The 20,694-nt window shown below is 42.2% G+C and overlaps 1 protein-coding gene across 2 annotated transcripts in view; it reads left to right on the top strand.

The window, feature by feature from the left end:
* Positions 1-1,239, top strand: part of DOCK1 (dedicator of cytokinesis 1) — a 702,192-nt gene extending 700,953 nt beyond the window's left edge. For both annotated transcript variants that reach the window (XM_061635676.1, XM_061635677.1), the window contains exon 52: positions 79-1,239. In XM_061635676.1, coding sequence (XP_061491660.1) covers positions 79-174 — 96 coding nt within the window. In that variant the 3' untranslated portion in view covers positions 175-1,239. The remainder of the gene's footprint in view (positions 1-78) is intronic.
* The last annotated feature ends 19,455 nt before the right edge of the window (positions 1,240-20,694 follow it).

The following is a 20,694-nucleotide window of genomic DNA, read 5'->3' as shown; positions in this document are numbered from 1 at the left end:
GGAAATTGCATCTAAATTGACCAGTTTCTGTAAAATTGGTTCCTCAGTAAGATATTTTGTTCCAAATTTGTCTTCTAGCAATTGCCACCTCCATTACCAAGCAAAACGCCTCCTCCGCCTCCTCCAAAGACTACTCGGAAGCAAACCTCTGTGGATTCTGGGATTGTCCAATGAACAAGAAAAGATACTTCCAAAGACTAAGCTGTAAAATTTATTTTCCTTTAAGATGTACACAGTGTTTTAACACCATCCAGCACCAGAGCATCTAACATTGAGTGCAATAGTTCTCGGTTTCAGACCAATATTGATATCTCCAGGTAAAGTCATAGGATTATGAACCCAAACCATATTCCAAAGCAGAAGTGTATTGTTAAGAGATGATATATTATTCCAGCCATTTTTTTAAATGTAAAAATTGTTTCAACTGGCTTCTGAAATCTTTATCCCAAAAGTAGTTAGAAGTTGCATTGGGACTAATAAGAGGAACATTCCACTCTGTCATTGCACTGGCACACACAAGCCTTTTCAAAAGAACTGGCCTAATGTTAGCAGTGTAGCTTAGTATCATAGGTCTGTAATCTTTGATGGCAACGAACTAGGAAAACAAGAGTATTCATGTATTTATAATTACTCTGAGCTGCCATTAATGTTGGTCTGTCATAAGCTGATTACATTTTAAAGTTCCATTATAACTGAATAAGAACCAACCTTTGGCTGAGTCTGATCTTGTCTGTATTGTAGTGTAGAATATGTTTTAAGCACCTGGGCAAGGGTTAATTTATGGAGAATAACATCATGTGTGCAAATGAAGAAATCTTGATCATCCTAACAGTATAGGAAGTGGAAGACCTTTTGGGAACAAAAATTCAAACCCAACATTTGTACTTGATTTACAGTTGTGCCATTCTGTACAGCCATTTTGTATATATGATGGGACTTACAAGTTGTTTCATTTCACTGTGCCTGCTTTTAAAGTAATGTTGGTATTATGTACCTTCAAATACGTTGCAGCATTTTAAATGTTGATAACTGCTGAACATGTATAAAGGGCTAACTTGTATGTTATTCCCAGTAACCAAACTCTGAAATTATTGGGCAATTATAAGGAAAACCAGAAAAGAAACTAACTTTTTAAAACTGTCACTGTACGTTTCCTTTTTTTTTACCATCAACAAACATAATCTTAACAATAGTTTTCATATTTCACTGTCTCCAAAAATAAAGAATTATTTTAAAATATTTTCGCTAAGAAAATAAGAGTTCTTGTTAGTGTAAACTAACATGCATTTCATCACTTATGGTCATCAGCTGTGGAGTATTTTGGGGTCCCATCAACCACATCAATACTGATTTTGTAGTTGTAAAATCACTACCTGTTAAGGCTTGTATCCCAAGAAGCACTAAAAAGGGGGCTGGCTTTGAAGTTGGCTCTGCTTGTGGAAGGTGACTGCAGCAGATTTTGTGTTAATCCCCTCCATCCTTCTCAAGTCCCATTGCCACAGCCCAGCCCATTCAGGAGTTCCCAGGCTTTTCACTGGATTCTGATGCTTCAGGGGGAAGGGAAGGAATGGTCTTCCAGCAGTGGCCTTCAGGATCCAAGCCAGAATGTTTTATTGAGCCACCCTGAGAACTCTTGTTACTGGATAGCTCTATAAATGCAGGAAATAAATACATAAATATATCTTAGTGGAAAATTAGACAAGTGTCAAATCTCACAGTAGGCAAATAGAAAAAGCAGAGCTAAAGATCAGTTAATATATTACAGTGATTTCTTCAGTTAAATAACATTGTCATCCTAAAGGCAAAGGCTGGGATCCAAAGATCTCCTTCAGATGAGTCCAAGTGCTTGTGCATAGTGAATGGGATTTTTGAATTTTTCTATCCTTTGAACAGCAGCATTTCTTGAAATATCCCAGGCTACTTTTTCTTTTTTTGAGTTTCCATATGTTCACATTATTATATTTTTAGAAGTTCCAGGAATAAAGTTTTACAAGACACACAAGCAGCATTTCTTCATTTTTGGAAATTCATACAATGCTCAGGGCAGCTTACATAATTTAAAAACTAAACAACAATACAGTATATCATCTTACAAAATAACAATAAATGAGACAACTGCAGCAGATGAAACCAATTAAAAACAGCAGGAAGAGCCATTAAATTAACAGCAGGATCAGCATCTCCAAGAGGAGACATTGTCTCTCTCTTTCACTGAGAGGAGTCAACATAAAAGCAACTTGCGAATTTACTTCTCTTTTCAAAAAGGGTTGGACAGATTCATAGAGATAATCTGTCTATAGTTATTACGATGAGTAAACAGAACCTCCATGTTAAGAAATGACACTTCTGCATAGCCAATGCTACAGCACACAATAAAGGCTGGCCATCATCTATGTCCTATTTGCCAGCTTCACAGAGGTACTTGTTGGAAACAGAACGCAAACTCACCAAAGTTCATAATTCCTTGGTCCAATATGAAACTTCAGCAACTTGTAATGCTTGCCTTCAATATGAGGCAGGCGCTATAGACCCTGGTATTTTTATGCTAGGAGTGCTCCAAGTATCAGAAAAGAAGAGAGGGAAAATGATTTCCCTTTTCCTGTTTGCAGAGGAGGAGCAGCCATCACTGATGGAACAGTCACAAGCAAATTTAGTACCCTTGAGAAGAGGATTTTTTTCTGAGTGTTTTCCAACATTTCTTTTAAGTATACTTGTAGATCTGCTCCAGCAAGGCAATTCTTGGGTTCTTTTCTTTTTCTTTCTACTCTAAATAAATTATTTTCCAGTTCTTTTCTTGTCCCATGTATTGTACGGTGAAAAATTAACACTAGACAACTCTTGCTATTTTTCTGTCCATGATAGTAGCAAGGTACAATCCAACCCCATGTTTATATAATTTGAAAAGCAAAGCATTTTTCACTCACTGTTGCATTCTGAAGAAAATAAAATGGACTGCCTTCAAGTCGATTCTGACTTAAGGGCAACCCTATGAATAGGGTTTTCATGGTAAGCGGTATTCAGAGGGGGGTTACCATTGCCTCCCTCCAAGGCTAAGAGGCAGTGACTAGCCCAAGGTCACCCAGTGAGCTTCATGGATGTGTGGGGATTTGAACTCTGGTCTCCCAGGTCGTAGTTCAACACCTTAACCACTACACCACACTGGCTCTCTCGTTGCATTCTACCAGGCTGTAAATTATGATGCATATACAAGAGAGAGAACTTGCTACATGATATAGAAGAAAGAGGCAGCACACTAAAGGTGTCCCCCCCATCTTCAACTTTCAGTGTTAATACGCTGCATTTTATCTACAAGGTCCAGTTGCCCTGACATTTCAATTTCCTTTCTTTCCAATTTTATATTTTTGTGGATTTAAACTAAAGTTTGGGCTTACAATTGTCATTTCTCTTGTGATACCTGAGTGTGTGACTTTAGGGATAAATACCCTGTTCATAAATGGTAGCTACAATGATAGAGTAGCTATTCTACTTGAGATAGCATTGATGGTGGCTTTTCACTTTTTCCCAGTTTTGCAAAAAGCTTGATGGAATGAAAACCTCAATAGGTGGACTCAAATAATTGTGGTTAATGACGTTTGCCCACAAAGGAGAGAAATAATGCATAACTGAAGTAACTCTTGGTATTAATTCTAACATGACTTTTTTCTTGTATACTCTATATGTCCTATAGTACTGAACATATGAAATTGGTAGATAATGTAAGTTTAGACTGACTTGGCATAAGCCATTTTTTTCATTAAACCTCATGTGGCCATGGACACAATAGAAATCTGAAGATGATGGTGAGGATGATGATAATTACATGAACGTAGATGTGTACATTGTAATTCATTTTTCTGACACAAACAATTTCCAAAATTGTCTTATCTTCCTTATTTTATAGTGAATTAGTTCATGGCAAGAATTCTGAACCTGTAGAAGAGTAATCCACAGTTATCTCCATCCCATGGTATTCATACTCCATCATGGGGTTGGAATCTAAGGCTACCCTTCTTGAAGGATAAGGCTACCAGTCATCCAGGAACAGAAGCACTATGTCTCTGAATACTGGTTGCTAGGAAACAAAAGTGGGAGAAGGCTATTGCCCTCTAGGCATCAAGGTGGCCACTGTGAAAAACAGGATGCTGGACTGGATAAGCCTCTGGTCTGAACCTGCAGAGCTGATCTTATGTTTTGGTTCCTTCACTAGTGATTCTCCTCACACATGAACAACTTGTAAATGGAACCCAGTTAGTGTTGCCACAACTTGATTCTCAGTTTGTGGTTACTCAGAGATAGGCTTTTTCATTGGTAACATCAGTGTTACGGAATGCACTCCTGCATACCCCTGATCTCTTGACGCAAGTCTCCTCTTAATTGCTGTGTTATTTCAATGGGATTGTTCTATTGTGTATTTTAATTTTGGATGTTTATATTTTAATGTTTGTGTAATTGGTTTTTATACTTTGTAAACTGCTTAGAAGCCTATTTTTTCCATTAAGTGGTATATAAATTATTATTTATATCATATGCTGTCTCAAGGTGTGGAATGTGTTTGATCTATGCCTTGAAAATGACACTACCTTCTCTTAATTAACTGATATCCATTCACTGTTGTAGTTATACATCAGCACAGCGTAATATTTGCTAGATAGGGCTGGAGGACATTCCTGATTAGGGATAGCTCCTCCTACTGGTCATGACAGGCAGGGTCTAGAAACTTCTTAGTCTCCTCTCCAGGGGGAGGAGTCATCCTGTTCTCCAGACTGGCCCTGCCTGCGGCCTGTGAAGGTTGGGTCTTTTCTTCTCTTTGCTCAGAACTTCCTTTTACCTCTTCCATCTCTCACTGGTTCAGGGCAGCCATAGCTCAGGCCTATGAGGCATTGGGTAAGGACCCTGCAGCACATTCTGTTAGAGGGCACATTCCGTTAGAGGGGCGGCTGCCTCAGCACTGTGCAAGGGCGGTTTCCCAATCATGGACATTGTTGGGGGATGAGTGGGCCTCTCCACACACCCTCATCAGACATGATAAAAGAGATTTCTATTCCCCAGCTGCTGCCGTGTTTGGTAACAAGGCATTCCAGAAGGGGCTAAATCACTAGTTTCACACAGAGGAAGCCCACCCTGGGGATGTGGGTACTGCTATGTTATATCCCTAATCAGGAATGTCCTCCAGCCCTATCTAGCAAAAATGGAAATTTTACTTACAGTGAATTTCTATTTGTAGATAGGGCTGGAGGACATTCCACCCACCTCTCCTTCCTCTGCTGCGGCCTTCTGGAGCGAGGGTTGGGGGCTTGAAGCATTCTGCTAGCGTCTTATATCTTCACACGATGTCTAGTACTGCGGGTATCTCATTTTGTGTGAAGTTTTTCTCCAGTTGTCTGTTTTGTCTCTGGTTATTACCTTTTCCTAGTTACTACTTTGTACAGATGTCTGTTTAATAAACGTCTGCATGGTTGGCGTTGATGGGGTTGAGGAGTTCTTGCTCTGTCAGCTTGGTCTGGAGAGCAGGATGACTCCTCCCCCAGGAGAGGAGACTAAGAAGTTTCTAGACCCTGCCTGTCATGACCAGTAGGAGGAGCCATCCCTAATCAGGAATGTCCTCCAGCCCTATCCACAAATAGAAATTCACGGTAAGTAAAATTTCCATTTTTCATGTTGCCTAAGCACTAGAGCTCCCTGTTACATCAGAAATCTGTCCAGATATCCTATTCTGTGATTTTCTTTTTTGGCAATAACAACAAAGTATTTCACCAATAAATATATGAAAGGTGTCTTCTCACCAAGTATGGAAGTATCATAAGCAATTATGTAAAGTTATTCCCAGTTCCAAAGGAAAATGCAGAAAAAATGAAACGGCAAGGGCTATACTATCAGAATTAACAGTACTGATCAATGTTCTCAAGCAAACTGAGTGTAATTCTATAATCTGCTTGTTTATGGTTGCAAGGAGCAACGTTACTAGTGTCAAAATGATTTTACATTGGAGATAACTAGATATCCATGTGCTCTCCATATGTATTATCAGAAGCTGCTGCAGCTTCCTTTTGAAATAATCTCTGTAACAAACATGAATAGATCGCTTTAGTTTCATCAGTTTTTAGAAGTGGTGTCGGTTGATATGCAGCAGTTGATCTGTGACTCACACCTGTGCCTCTCTTCTCTCGCACAATTATATTTAGCCTGTGTTTGTTGTACATGCACTGTACAGCACTAGGTTTGTTGAGACTGATTTTATGTACTTGGCAAGAAAACCAACTCAACAGATTCCTGAAATGAAAGGTTTTTTAAAAGGTGGTTCAAGGAAGCCTTGGGAGAACAATGCAAGCTGTGCTTAACAACCTCTCTTCCCCCCATTTGCTATGGACAAACTAGCTTCACCTTCCTCTCCTGCCTCCGGAACCGCTGGGTTTGGGATGCCGCCGGCTGCGTGTGGGATGGCTTCAGCAACAGCCTCTTCAGAATCGATAACCTGTCTGCTTGCCTGCCTGCTGCCTGCCTGCCTGGATGGGAGGCATGGCGCTGTGGAGTGCGGCGCTGACGCCTCTTCCTCCTCCTTGCTGGGCTCGCATGCGTGCATTGGTGTAGAACTCTGCACTTTCCAAACCTAAAAATGGTGGAGCGGGGCAGCCGAGGTGGTGGTTGGAGCACCAGCAGTGGCGGCGGCGTTGTCGTTGGCAGCAGCCTGGATAAGAACATCCTCCTCCCACCGGACGAGATCTTCCGCAACCTGGAGAACGCCAAGCGGTTCGCCATCGATATTGAGTTTCTCAATGTTTGGAGGCAGTTTAATTCCCAGGTCTTCTGGGTGGCCCCACCCTCCATCATAACCTATCTCGTTTATTCCTGGGGGACCGAAGAATTTGAATGTCTGAAAAGAAAGAACCCAGCTGACTGTGAAAATGACGAGTAATTTGACTGATAACGAAGATAACAGTTGCCAGCGTTATTCTTGTTCTTGGCTTGTGGACATGTATATACAAGTATTTAAAGTAACACTTGCTCAATAATTTGCTTTTAATAATGTTATTTGTTATTTAATTTTGAGAACTGCTATTTAATTTTGAGAATTGTATTAATTTATTGATGTATTATGTTATATTGATGTATTATTATGTTCGTGTTTTTTGTAAGCCACCTTAAGGGCCTTTTGGCCATAAGGCGGGGTATAAATTTAATAATAAATAAATAAATGTCTGTGAAATACCAGTGTTGAGCATACTCACAAGGCCAAATCATCAATAAGCAATGCATTGACCCTGGAATGATTACTATATATGTGTTTGCAAAAACTGGTGCTTTATTTCAGACCTCAGTTCGCCAACTGCTGAAATAGATGGCAGCTATGGGTGGTTTCCATGTCTGAAAAAGTATTTGCAGTCTGAGAGTGACCAGCAAGTGATGAACAGTCTTGAGTTTGAGTCACTTGCCATAGCAGCACACTCTTCCTTCTGTTTGGATGCAACATTCTTTTTTATTTTCCAAATAGCAGAAAATACTTTTTTGAGAGTATATTGGTAATTTATTTCACTCAGTGAAGAAGTCTTGATTGCCAGAACTTCCTGAATTGTGCCCATTTAACATATCCACAGTAAAATAACTTTACTATTTGCCATCCTGAAGATCTATCTCTTCAGTGTTTTCTAGAAAAGGGTTACCCAGCTCTTCAAATAAAGTCATTATCATTTTCAGACAAGTGAGAAAATTCTGTTCCGAGTCCATTATCCTCATGGTGACTGAGGTCCTCCACAATGGATGCATCAGGATGTTCAGGGTTTTTGAGAATCCTAGGTATTTCAGTCCCAGGATTCAACATGTTGGCACATAGTTTTTTGAACTAAGTTATGTACATTTTACCAAGTTTGGCCAACTTAAAAACAGACCTACCTGCATATTTTATTTATATCAGTGGTTCTCAGCCTGGGGTCTGTGACCCCCAAAGGGAGGTGTGAAGCAATCCAAGGGGGCGTGAACAGTAAAGAAATGAATTATTTATTATTATTTTTAAAAAGTCTTCACTGCCTGGATGCTGTCTGTTCCCCACTGCCGCTGCAGACAACACCTCCCCCTTGCTCTAGACAAGAGGGAAGGACTTTTGCTGAAGTGGCAGAGCATATTTCAGGTGCACTGAGGACAGGCATCTGCCTATAAAATACAAGGCAGGCACCAAAGGAGGCTGAGGGCAGAGCTATCAGGAAAAAAAAGGGGATTACTATCACTGACTCCTGTCTCCTCGTACTGCCGCTGCTGCTGATGCCCTTGCTCACAACGAGCGGAGAGGGCTTTTCGTGAAGCAAAAAGAAGCAAGGCTGCAAAGAAAAGCTGCTTTCCCCCTTCCTTCTTGGCAGCCAGCCTGCCTGCCTTTCTTGGCTCCTTCTTCACTGCCACCTCCTTTTAAAAAATATTCTTATTTGCAAGGCTGCCCAGATCTCACCTTCAGGTCAGACAGAGCCAAGAAGGAATGAGGAAGCTCAAGACTTGCTTGCCCCCCCCCCATTTCTGAGGCTAAGTGTGTGTGTCAGTGTCCCTCCTTCCTTCCACCTACACTCTACTCCCCCGTCTCTCTGCAGCAGTTGAGGGCTTCCCGCCTCTCATGTGCCCAAATTCATGCACACCTGCAGATGCTTGCAGGAGGGGCAGGTGTTTGTATGTGTGTGTGTGTGTGCTGATCTGTCTTCTGCTCCACTCTTATTCCCCAAGTGCACACTATCCATGTCATCAGTTCTGATTATCATCCCAAGTTCTAAAAGCACTAACCCCCCTCCTCAATCTATCCACCCTGTAGTTGCAGTGCACAATCTAGCATCCCCATCACCACCACATTGCTGCTGCTTCTTTATTATTATTTTTTTTTAAATCTCAGCTGGTTGGCTGAGGCTGGGATCCTGATATTGCAGCAGAAATGAATGTATTTGTTTAATTATTGCATTTATATCCCACCTTTCCTCCAAGTTGCTCAAGGTGGTGCACATGGTCCCCCTCCCTTTCCATTTTATCCTTACTCCAACCCTGTGAGATAGGTCAGGCTGAGAGACTATGTCTGGCTCAAGGTCACCCAGTGGGTTTCATGGCTAGGTGGGGATTTGAACCTGGTTCTTAGTCCAACACTGTAACCCACTGGTGTGGGGAGACAGGACTGTACATCTTCAGACTGTGTGTGGGAGGGGGATACCAATTTTGTTTGGACCTTGTATTAAGAAGAGAAAGCAACACCTCCCTATCTAGAAAGGGATATTTGGAGATGTAATTTTGCCATGCATTTTTTTTCAATTAACAGAAACTAAAATTACAATTAGCATGGGCAAGGTCACAAAATATTTTGAGCTTACAAAAGGGGTCCCGTAAAGATTGGGAACCATTGCTTTATATACAAATAGACGAATACCACATAATGTGCTATTACTATGTTCCTTTTTCTGAAATTTTGACCTTAGGGCCAGCACAACTGTAGAACTTTGTAAGGCAATTGAGAGAATAACCTGCATTGATTGCCAATACATTGCTATCTGGTGGCAGTTTTGTGAGAACTTTTGTTTCCCTGAACTTTCTCACAACGTTTATTGCTCAAGTGTTGAGGTTGAATGCTGATGCTTTTGTCAGTTGACCTTCTTCACATCTATCACAATAAAGACACTGAGGGTGGACTTGTTCATTTGCAGTGGAGCCTACTGATGTTATAGCATCAACAAGGCTTGCTGATCATGTTGGCAATCCACACTGTTCCTCAGTATTGTGACATGTAAGTATTGCCAATGAAATCTCTGCATGATTTATTTTACAATGCTGAATGGGATGCTAAATATGCTTCAATTTCTGGACCAGGAAACAGCAAAGCACCAAGCTTTAGAGCTCCAACACATGTTGAGAAATACATGTATAACAAGCACCATCAGTTGGATCACCTTATTCATATCTTGCTGGAAGTTTTTCTTTTACAATGACAAATCATGCACTTTGTCCACACAAAATTGGAATACTATTATCCCTGCGTGGTTGCTCCACTGTGTGATCAACAAGCTTGATTTTCTTTGTTATAGATGACAAGTTGATGTGAGAATAATGTTACCTGTTCATTAAAGCCACTTATTTAATTGCAAACCTGACATTGTAAAGAATTAATGGAATTAATAAACAAATGCTTGAAAACCAAGCACTTCATTCTGAATCATAGGTTATGGACTGTTCATTCTGACCTATGATTAGTATGCACTAAATGTTATTACCAAAGCTGTTCAAAATTAGAATGGGAACTTTGTCGATATGTTGCCAGCAGGCAAAATTACGTTGCAGCCAAACTTTTATAACCTTTGCTGGTTACAAACTAACCTCCATTCTCAACATGCATGAGACAGTCACATACAGTACTTTTTCCTATACCCACACAAATTGACTTTTGGAAGTGTAACACAGTTGATTTTATGTGTGAAGTTATCCTACATTAGTTTAATTGCATGTACTTCTAGTGGTCATCTTAGAGGATGACCATCTTAGAGGGTAGATGTTAATTTGCAAGCAATATGCAGTTGAAGGTGACCATTCGGAAAATAGCCACCACTGCCAAATAAGGGCAAAATTGAGTTGGCCCTATATAGTATTTTGATCAGCATGAGAAACACTGCTGTATGATGATGCTAGTCCAAGTGAATGTTCTTCCACCTACAAATGCAAACAAGAATATGAGAAGTTCCAGCTGTGATGCTTTTTGAAAATCTGATGTACCCAATATCATTGGTCCTACTTTCTTCAGACAAATGGAGTGTAGCAATATCAGTGAGTACTCTTGAATGCACAGGAATAAACTAGGGTGGTGGTGTTATAGAACAGATGGAATAGGTAGGAGAGCATGGGGGTGGTGCTGATGGGAATATGCCCGGTATAGTTCTAAAGTAGCACAAGAAAATCTACACTGAAGCACATGGGGTAAGCTGCTGCAGAGAGCTAGAGGGCCAGGGCTATAACCTATTGTGAATTATATAAAGAGACAATTGGTGGCTTGCTGCATAGAACTTTCAAGAAGCCAAGCCATCTGGATCATACACTTACATGTGACCATTTAAAATTGTGATTCAAGCCACCTTGGACATCCTGGGGAAAGCTTATGAATGTAGTCTTCCACACGCATGGAACCTCAGTTCTACAGTATTCCAGCTTCTGTACAATTTCCACAATACATAGGCATCATACCCAAGGATCTATGTGACCTCAGAGGCAGGGCCCCAGGCCTTTTTTACACCCATGAACAGACTTTAGTCATTGTGAAATTTGTTCTTTCAGAGTCTTTTTTTTTTTTTAATCTATGCAGCCTGGCTGAATTAACTATTCCCATCACCATAAACAGCCTTCTGGAAGTTTATACTTGAGTAAATATGAACAGCGCACATCTGGCTTTCTTTGCGTTTAATGTACCGTCAGATTATTGTTATTGTTGTTGTTATTGTTATTATTTGCATCTGTATACCGCCCCACAGCCGAAGCTCTCTGGGCGGTTTACAACAATTAACAACATTAAAAACAAATATACAAATTTAAAAACACATTTTAAAAAAAACAATTTAAAAACACATGCTAAAATGCCTGGGAGAAGAGGAAAGTCTCGACCTGGCACTGAAAAGATAACAGTGTTGGCGCCAGGCGCACCTCATCACAAAGATCATTCCATAATTTGGGGGCCACCACTGAGAAGGCCCTCTCCCTTGTTGCCAGACTCCCAGCTTCCCTCGGAGTAGGCACCCGGAGGAGGGCCTTTGATGTTGATCGTAGTGTACGGGTGGGTTCATGTCGGGAGAGGAGTTCCATCAGGTATTGTGGTCCCAAGCCGTGTAAGGCTTTATAGGTTAAAACCAGAACTTTGAATCGAGCTCGGAAACATACAAGCAGCCAATGCAAGCAGACCAGAATCAATTTAATATGTTCAAACCGTCTGGTCCCTGTTACCAATCTGGCCGCTGCATAACAGGACTCAGGTGGCCTAGGCCTGATTAGTATTGCACTGATAGAATTCACCCATGATCAACCAAGCTAGCATAGTCTTCATGAAATTAAGGTCTTGAGGCTGCCATGAAGCAACTCTGTAAGGGAAGAGACTGGAGTATGATAAGGACTAAGCATTTGCTGTTGGAAAAAAAAAGTTTGTTGTGCTCTATACACGAGAGTCTACATGCTGAAATGATACAGAGGTTGAAATCCACCAGGAATCTAGAATTCTGCTGGACTAATCCCACTAGAAATTACAGGGTTTTATAGAAACTTGATGGAGTATACCTGCCTATAATGGGCGTAGTTTCAAGAGTTTGTGCCAGCAGTGTGGAGTGGAGTGGAGTTTGACAGTGCATAGGACCAGGGTTCAGATATCGAGCAGCCTGCCTGCTGACCAATGCAGCTCCCAGTCTGTTTGCCAGGGTAATGGGAATGGCAGGCATATTGGCTCAGATCTATACCATGGGTCCAACCTGTGACCCGGAAGTGTGGTAGGCATGCTAGCCTCAGAGCTAGGCTGAGGTCAAGAACACACCAAAATCCCTTTAGGGATCAACCTTTGGGAAGTGAGGTGCCAACCTCTGATATGGATCTGGCTCAACGCCTTCTCTGCCAAGGAAAACATTGTGACAGTAGCACTAAATAAAATCATATGCTCATGCAAGCAGTGACTAACCAACAGTACTACTATGAAGGATGTGCAGATGTGCACACGCACAATCACCACATCAGGTAAAATTTCTTCCAACCTCCATCAATCAGTGGCTAACCAACAGTCATTGCAGACACTCAAGATATAAGGAGGGTGGGCAAGGAAGCTGGTGATTGAAGCCACACATGGGCCTCTAATTTATGCCTTAGGAGCAGGCCAGAAGAGAAGGTTCCCCCTCACATTTGCTCCCAGGTCCTGCTCCTCAGGAGCCTGCTGGCACACTTGATTGGCTCTCAGACTGGGGCATCATCTATGATGTGGCTTGGTGACATGCTGCCCGACGTGCATGGGAGAAGGCTTCTCTTCATTCTCTCCTGCTTCCCAACCAATAGCACAAATTGGGACCAGATCTTATATGTATATTTCCATTTGTCTTCCAAAAGATTTGTGTATGCAATTTAAAAGACTGAACCATTTTAGCCACAGTGTCATGTTCTAGTTATCCTGGCGGATACACAAATATCTATAGATGCAGTTTCTAGAAGGTGGATTTCACCCAGGTACTTCTAGGATAACATTGCTGAACTGGAAGGGCAGCTGTTGCATCTCGACTTCAATTTAGACAGAGTACAGATTGCAATGCTTCCCAATTTGGGGAGAAACTAAAGAATGAGAGTATAGCAACCACATCTAACGGAACTGCAGAACCAGGAATCGCTGGCCAACCTGGGCCAGGACTGGATTAAATTTACAGCTGCTTGGCTTGAGAAACAGGACAGAGCAGGAGTTGATATTGTTGATTCAGCAATGGCTGGCTGGCAACCAAGCACATTTTGGACAGCGGGGGGGGGCATTTGGCCAGATCCTCCCCTCTGCTGGCTTCTGGGTTCATGATTTGCCTTTGCTAATCCAGCTTCTGGCTAATAAAAAGAGTTAGCTAGCTGTGCCCCACTAGAACAGCTCCAAACTCTACAGTGTATATGTGGTGATTACCAAAGCCTGGTTGTTACAGGCAAGAAAGGGTCTTGTAAAGCACTGGGGGGTTCCTGACACACACCTATTATAAAAAAAATTGAGCTTATCTGGCTCCCTCTGTTAGCTATCTTTTTGTTAATGAATATATTTGGTCTGTCAGCAGGGCTCCCACCCTGGGTATTACTCTGATTTCAAAGCAATTCCTCTTCTTGATGACTATTCTCAGTTATGTACTGAGCACTGTAATCACAATTTAATTTAAGTTTTCCATTTCCGTCATTTTGGCAAACACTGACGGATCATACTAGCAATGGTGTAGAACTTAGCAAAATGGAACAACAAAATCTGTTCAAACTTAAAAACACGCCAAATCATGGGACTGAAAAACAGTGACTGGAAATTATAGCTATCCAAAACCATGCTGAGGCATTTTTATATGCATTGTTGTATTAAATCAAACCTTGTAAATAAAAAAGTATAACCATTTTGTGATATTTCTGAGTTCTATTTGAATGCTTCAGAATGTATTCCTAAACAATTTGATATTATGAACACCTCAAATGAAAAGTATTAGGAAAAACCCACTGCAGAATTGTTTATGGGCAGCTAATACTGAGTATTTTTTTCCTGAGAGTTTGTGTATATATGTTGATATAGGGATGGATGGATAGATATAACTGAATTTTAACAGTATACTAAATTTCAAAAAGAGAATTGAAATTTATCAGTTTTCACTTGTAAAATCATTATAAAAAACAACCTGGCATCCCCTATCCTAAATATTTTGGCAGCATACCTGAAATCTAAGATAAAGGAAAACAGATTGATGACACTTGCATTGCATCCTGTTTTGTGACATTGCAAGTCTTATGGTGTGACATATGGCTTTGACAATAAATTTGATCTGACATTCTTGGCCATTTGCTGGAGCAATTGGTCTTAGGATCAGGCTGAACACACAAGTCTTGTAAATTCATATGCTCACACTTCTCCTCTGTGCTGGCATGATGTCACATTTTATAGCATTGGGTTGATAGAATTTGATGTATATCCCAAGAACACCGCTGCATCATCTTGGTTCTGGTCCACAGATCATTCTATACACAGCTTGCAAAGATCTTCCCACCCAGCCATAAAACGCTGTGATTGGCACTGTTGTCATTTGACATCACTGATGACTACAGGAAAGAAGATTTAATCCCTCCCTAAAATAATGCTGCTGAGATGACTATCAGTCCTTAACTGGATGGTATTACTTGAAGCCCTAGAACGGACATAGGCATGTTTCAAGTTTACAGGGTCTCCTTTGTTTTCTACTAGATAGTGATGCCACCAAAGTAGTAGTAGTTAGATTTATTAGTCTCTTGATACCCGAAGGTCCCCGAGTGACTTACACAACGTTAGAATAAAAACAAATAAAACACACTATAAAAACATATCAATAAACAACAACAAAACAATAGCAATACCACCACCCCATGCAGCTGCAGGAAGGTTTGGCAGCAATTAGAGAATTACAATTCTGACATACACAATACTCAAATCCAGGATGCATTTCTACATCTAGAGGTTGCAGCTGTCTTCATAGGGGAGTATATAGGGCCTTCATGTCTTTTGAATTGCTGCTTCCTTCCTTCTGGTGACTCTGAATCTAGTTTGGAGACACTAAAAAGGTAAAGGTGTCCCCGCACTTAAAGTGCGAGTCGTTTCCAACTCTTAGGGTGACGTCTTGCGATGTTTACTAGGCAGACCGTGTATATGGGGTGGGATTGCCAGTTCCTTCCCCGGCCTTTCTTTACCCCCCAGCATATGCCGGGTACTCATTTTACCAACCGCGGATGGATGGAAGGCTGAGTGAACCTCGACCCCTTTTACCAGAGATTTGACTTCCTCCTTCCATTGGAATCGAACTCTTGCCGTGAGCAGAGCTTTCGGCAGTGTTACTGCCGCTTACCACTCTGCGCCACAGAGGAGGAGGAGACACTAGAAACAACTACTCCACTTCTGCTGCCCTTGTGACTTGGCCCCTCTCTTGTAGTCTGCTTTTTCACCTGTTCCCTCTAATGACTCTGACAGACACCCTGCTACAGATTAGGAAACATGGAGCTTATCACCCTGCCTTGAAATTGCCTCAGAAGTTTAATTTTGCTCTGTCTTGGTTTCTGTGGGGTGGATAGAATACTGTAGCTGAGGGTGCTTTAAGTGGTTGTCCACCAAAGGACTTTTCCTCATGTAGAAGGGTTGAGTTCTCAAGAATCTGAAAGATGCTTCGTCCATGGCTGTGCAGAGCATTGGCTGAAGGGCAGGATCCCTTGCAGGCTCAGTGGTCTTCCAGTTGCCATGCTTCTCCAGTAGAGGGCACTGTGCATCCTTTCTGACAGTCAGGGGCAGCTATTCCTGTAATGCTTCTGTTCTATCATATCTTTCCCGTATGATTTTGAATCTAGAAGAGGAACCTGGCTTATGATAGGGGACTAAGGAATACTTTCCTAATACAGGTCTCTGTGGCTTTCTGTATAGTGACCTGCATTTGGTGATACTACAGCAGTAACCGCCAGTTCTCCTGCTACTCCGCTGATCAGATTGAAATTCATTCCTCAATTTCCTCAGGCTGAAGTACTCTGTAAGCTTTCAGAAAGATGACATGGCACCAGAGCAGTCTGACCTTCTACTGAGTACATGCATGTGCTTGAATCTACAGGCAGATTCAAATGCTAGAGACAGTATGTTCTATAAGATCATAAGAAGAATCCTGCTAGATCAGACCAAAGGACCATCTAGTCCAGCATCCTGTTCTCACAGCGGCCAACCAGATGTCTATGGGAAGCCCACAGGCAGGACCTGAGCACAAAAGCACTTTCCGCTCCTGTGGTTTTCAGCAACTGGTATACTCAGAGGCACATTGCAAAGACAGAACATGATCCTCATGGCTAGTATCCATTAATAGCCTTATCCTCCATGAATTTGTCTAATCTTCTTTTAAAGCCATCCAAGTTGGTGGTCATCACTATATCTTGTGAGATCACTACTCTGGTGGGCCCTGCTCAGAAAATGAATTTCTGGTGCCCCAAAAACCCACCTCAAAAGGTAAGGTGAAATGCCCATGCCCTGAACTTTCTTACCTGCTCAGATCAAAATCTGTGGCAAAGAAATAGCTGGTTTTCCCCATTCACCTTCCAAACATACTTCCTCTTCTCTACCCTACCTGCCACCTTAACAGTACTGGCAGGCCTTTTCCCTCTTCACTTCTTCTCCATCCTTCACTTACACTAAAAGAGTAATAGGATATGGTGGATTATGGCAGCTAGAATTTAGGAGGGGGCAGACTTCTTGGATCTACTTTTTTTTTATTTTAGTACAACACCAAGAAGCCAGATGAAAAAGAAATGCAATTATTTCCTCCCCCCTCCCATCAGTCATACACTGGGTTAACTTGCATCTACAAATACAAATCTACATTTCAATATGCATTACCACAGATCATTAATTCTAACAGTCTGATTTGGGGAGGGGGAGTTGCAGTTGTAAAAGCCTTTGCTACTCAACTGCAAATAGGGATGGATGAACCTATCAGTTTGGTTTTTCTCCCATTTCTCTCCCCCCCAGTCTTCAGTTCACCATATTTCCACATCAGTTTGTGAATTTTCAAATGACTCCTCATGAAAATTCTTCATTATTTTAATGCATATTTATTCTCATATATTTTATTTATTCATTTTTATATGTATATCCTGCCCTTCCTCTCAAAGGAGCCCAACCCCGCCCCCAAAACGTATTCCAAAACAACTAAAAGCCTTCTAAAAACAGTTGCAGTTAAAACATTCTGAAAAAAATTGCAAATAAAACACATTCTTCTGTTTAGTGATATCTGTGTTGCCAGGAATAGTCTTCATCCATAATATGCCTGGGTAAACAGGAATATTTTCAAATTCCTCCTAAAAGTCAGTAATTCTGGAGACAGATGCACCTCACTGAAAGGGCATTCCACAAATGGGGAGCCATCACAGAAAAGGCCTTGTCATGGGTCAGTGCCATCAGGGTAGCCGCCAGTGGTGGCATCACCAACAAGGCCTCACTTGCTGATTGTAGGGCCCAAGATGGTTTGCACTTGAGTCCCATGCCATGTAGGGCTTTATATGCTAGTACGCACACCTTGAATTGGCCCTAGCAGCTCACTGACAGCCAGTACAGTGCTTAGAACCATAGAATAGTAGAGTTGGAAGGGGCCTACAAGGCCATCAAGCACCCCCCTGCTCAATGCAGGAATCCAAATTAAAGCATTCCTGACAGATGGCTGTCCAGCTGCCTCTTGAATGCCTCCAGTGTCGGAGAGCCCACTACCTCTCTAGGTTATCGGTTCCATTGGTGTGTGGCTCTAACAGTTAGGAAGGTTTTCCTGATGTCCAGTCAAAATCTGGCTTCCTGCAACTTGAGCCCATTATTCCGTGTCCTGCACTCTGAGACAATCAAGAAGAGATCCCGGCCCTCCTCTATGTGACAACCTTTCATGTACTTGAAGAGTGTTATCATATCTCCCCTCAGGCTTCTCTTCTCCAGGCTAAACATGCCCAGTTCTTTCAGTCTCTCCTCATAGGGCTTTGCTTCCAGTCCCCTGATCATCTTTGTTGCCCTCCTCTGAACCCGTTCCAGTTTGCCTGCATCCTTCTTGAAGTGCGGAGACCAGAACTGGATTCAGTATTCAAGATGAGGCCTAACCAATGCTGAATAGAGGGGAGCTAATACTTCATGCGATTTGGAAACTATACTTCTGTTAATGCAGCCTAATATAGCATTTGCCTTTTTTGCAGCCATAGTCTCATATTCATATGGCTCATATTCAGCTTGTGATCAATGACAATTCCAAGATCCTTCTCACATGTTATACTGCTGAGCCAAGTATCCCCCATCTTATAACTGTGCATTTGGTTTCTTTTTCCTAAGTGTAGAACTTTGCATTTATCCCTGTTGAATTTCATTCTGTTGTTTTCAGCCCAATGCTCCAGCCTATCGAGGTCCCTTTGAATTTTCTTTCTGTCTTCCACAGTATTAGCTTTCAGGACAGGTGACACATAGTTCCTTTGAACTGTTCCACTTACCAGTCTAGCAGTCACATTCTGCACTAGCTGCAATCTCCAGACCATCTTCAAGGGCAGCCCCACATAAGTTCATTATAAGTTCATTATAGTAGTCCAGACAGGAAGACATCAGAACATTGGCAACTGAGGCCAGGCTACCCCAGTTCACAAAGTGCTGTAGCTGGTGAATCAGTTGGACATTCTAGCCATAGAAGCCACTCGGGATTCTAGTGACAAGTTGGAATCCAGGCATACTTCCAGACTACAAAACTGTTACTTCAGGTGGGATGCAACCACTCTCAGAACAGGTTGTACACCTAATTCACAGACATGTCAACCACCCAGTCCATCACTGCCTCCAGACACCAGTCCAATACCTTCACAGCCTTTCCTGATTTAGATGGAATGGAGATATACCACTCCAAATCCATGGATGACAGCTCCCAATGGTTTCATATAGATATAACATAGCACAGGAGACAGAATGGACCCTTAGTGGGACCCCACAGCCCAAAAGCCATGGAGCCGAGCCTAGTATTACATTCTGGTAGCTGCCCTACAGGTAGGAGCAGAACCACTGTAATACAGTAGCTCCAACTCCCATCTCCTTCAGTAGCTCCAGAAGGACATAATGGTCAGTGGTGTCAAAAGCTGCTGAGAGATTAACGAGAACCAACAGGGTTGCATTGCCCCCATCTCTCCCCAATAGTTATCAATCAGGGCCACCAAGGCTGTTTCAGTGCCAAAACCAGGCTGGAAACCATACTGGAATGGATCTACATAATCTTCCTCCAGGCATACCTGCAGCTGGTCAGCCACTGCCCTCTCAATCATATGCCCAGGAAGGGAATGTTTGCAACTTGATGGTAAGCTTCTAAAACCTCGGGATCCAAGGAGGACCTCTTCAAGAGGGGCCACACCACCACGTCTTTCAAGAAAGTGGGCATAACTCTCTGATAGCAAGGCATTAACGACTGCCTGGATGCATTCAGTCAACCCCTCCTACTAGATTTTACCAACCATGATGGGCAGGGATTGAGAGGGCATGTAGATGACCTCAAGAGTCCTGACTACATTTTCAAGCTGCAACAATGGAAACTGATCCCACAAGCAGTGATTTTATGGTGCTCTAGGGACCTCCATCTAGCCTGAACCAACTGCGGTATCAAGTTCAGTATGAATCTGAAAACTTTTCTTCTCAAAGTGACTCACAAATCTCTCACAACTGGCTGTTGAGTGGTTTGTTGTTAATGATGTCACACTGGTCTGAACCAGCCAGTTTACCACTGTAAACAGCTCTGCCGAGTGATTCATGAGGTTGCAATAGAAGCTGAGAGATATGCTCTTTTCACTACCACCACTGTCATGTGGTAGGAGCGGCTATATACTATTATCTTTATTTGGTCAGATTCACACCGGGACTTGTGCCACCTGGGTTCTTCCCAACGGCTTCATCACCTGGAACTTCTCAGTAAATCAAAGAGTCTCCTGGTCTCCCCATGGCTGTAGAGGGAACTTAGGAGTGATTGTGTCACGGGCCCTTTCCATCTCACCATTCCACTGTGAAACAAGGGTCTTCACAGGAGCACCAGCCATGCTGCCTGGAAAATCCCCCAAAGCATTCAGAAATTCCTCAGATTTCAACAGTCTCTGGGTGTGGACTCATCTAACTGGTCCTCCATCCCAGCAAAGGGGGGGGGGTGTCAGTCACAGCCAATCCAAACCTCACCAGGGCATGATCCATCCATGACAAAATAGGTAAATATTCACACATCCGCAATCACTGGATCCTTCTCAGTTCCATCTATAGTAAACCAGATCTAAGGTATGACCTGCAGTATGCGTTGGGTGCATGATGTATTGTGAGAACCCCATGGTTGTCATGGCAGCCATAAAGTCCTAAACTGGCCCAGTCAAGGCAGCATCAACATGGATATTGAAGTCCCCCAGAACTAATGTCCTGAGAGTCTTCATCACCACAGCAGAGATTGCCTCCACCAGCTCATTGAGGGAGGT

Source organism: Rhineura floridana, chromosome 7 (assembly GCF_030035675.1).
Source record: "Rhineura floridana isolate rRhiFlo1 chromosome 7, rRhiFlo1.hap2, whole genome shotgun sequence".
Classification (NCBI taxonomy): Eukaryota; Metazoa; Chordata; class Lepidosauria; order Squamata; family Rhineuridae; genus Rhineura; species Rhineura floridana.
This window is presented reverse-complemented; position numbering and strand designations above follow the sequence as displayed.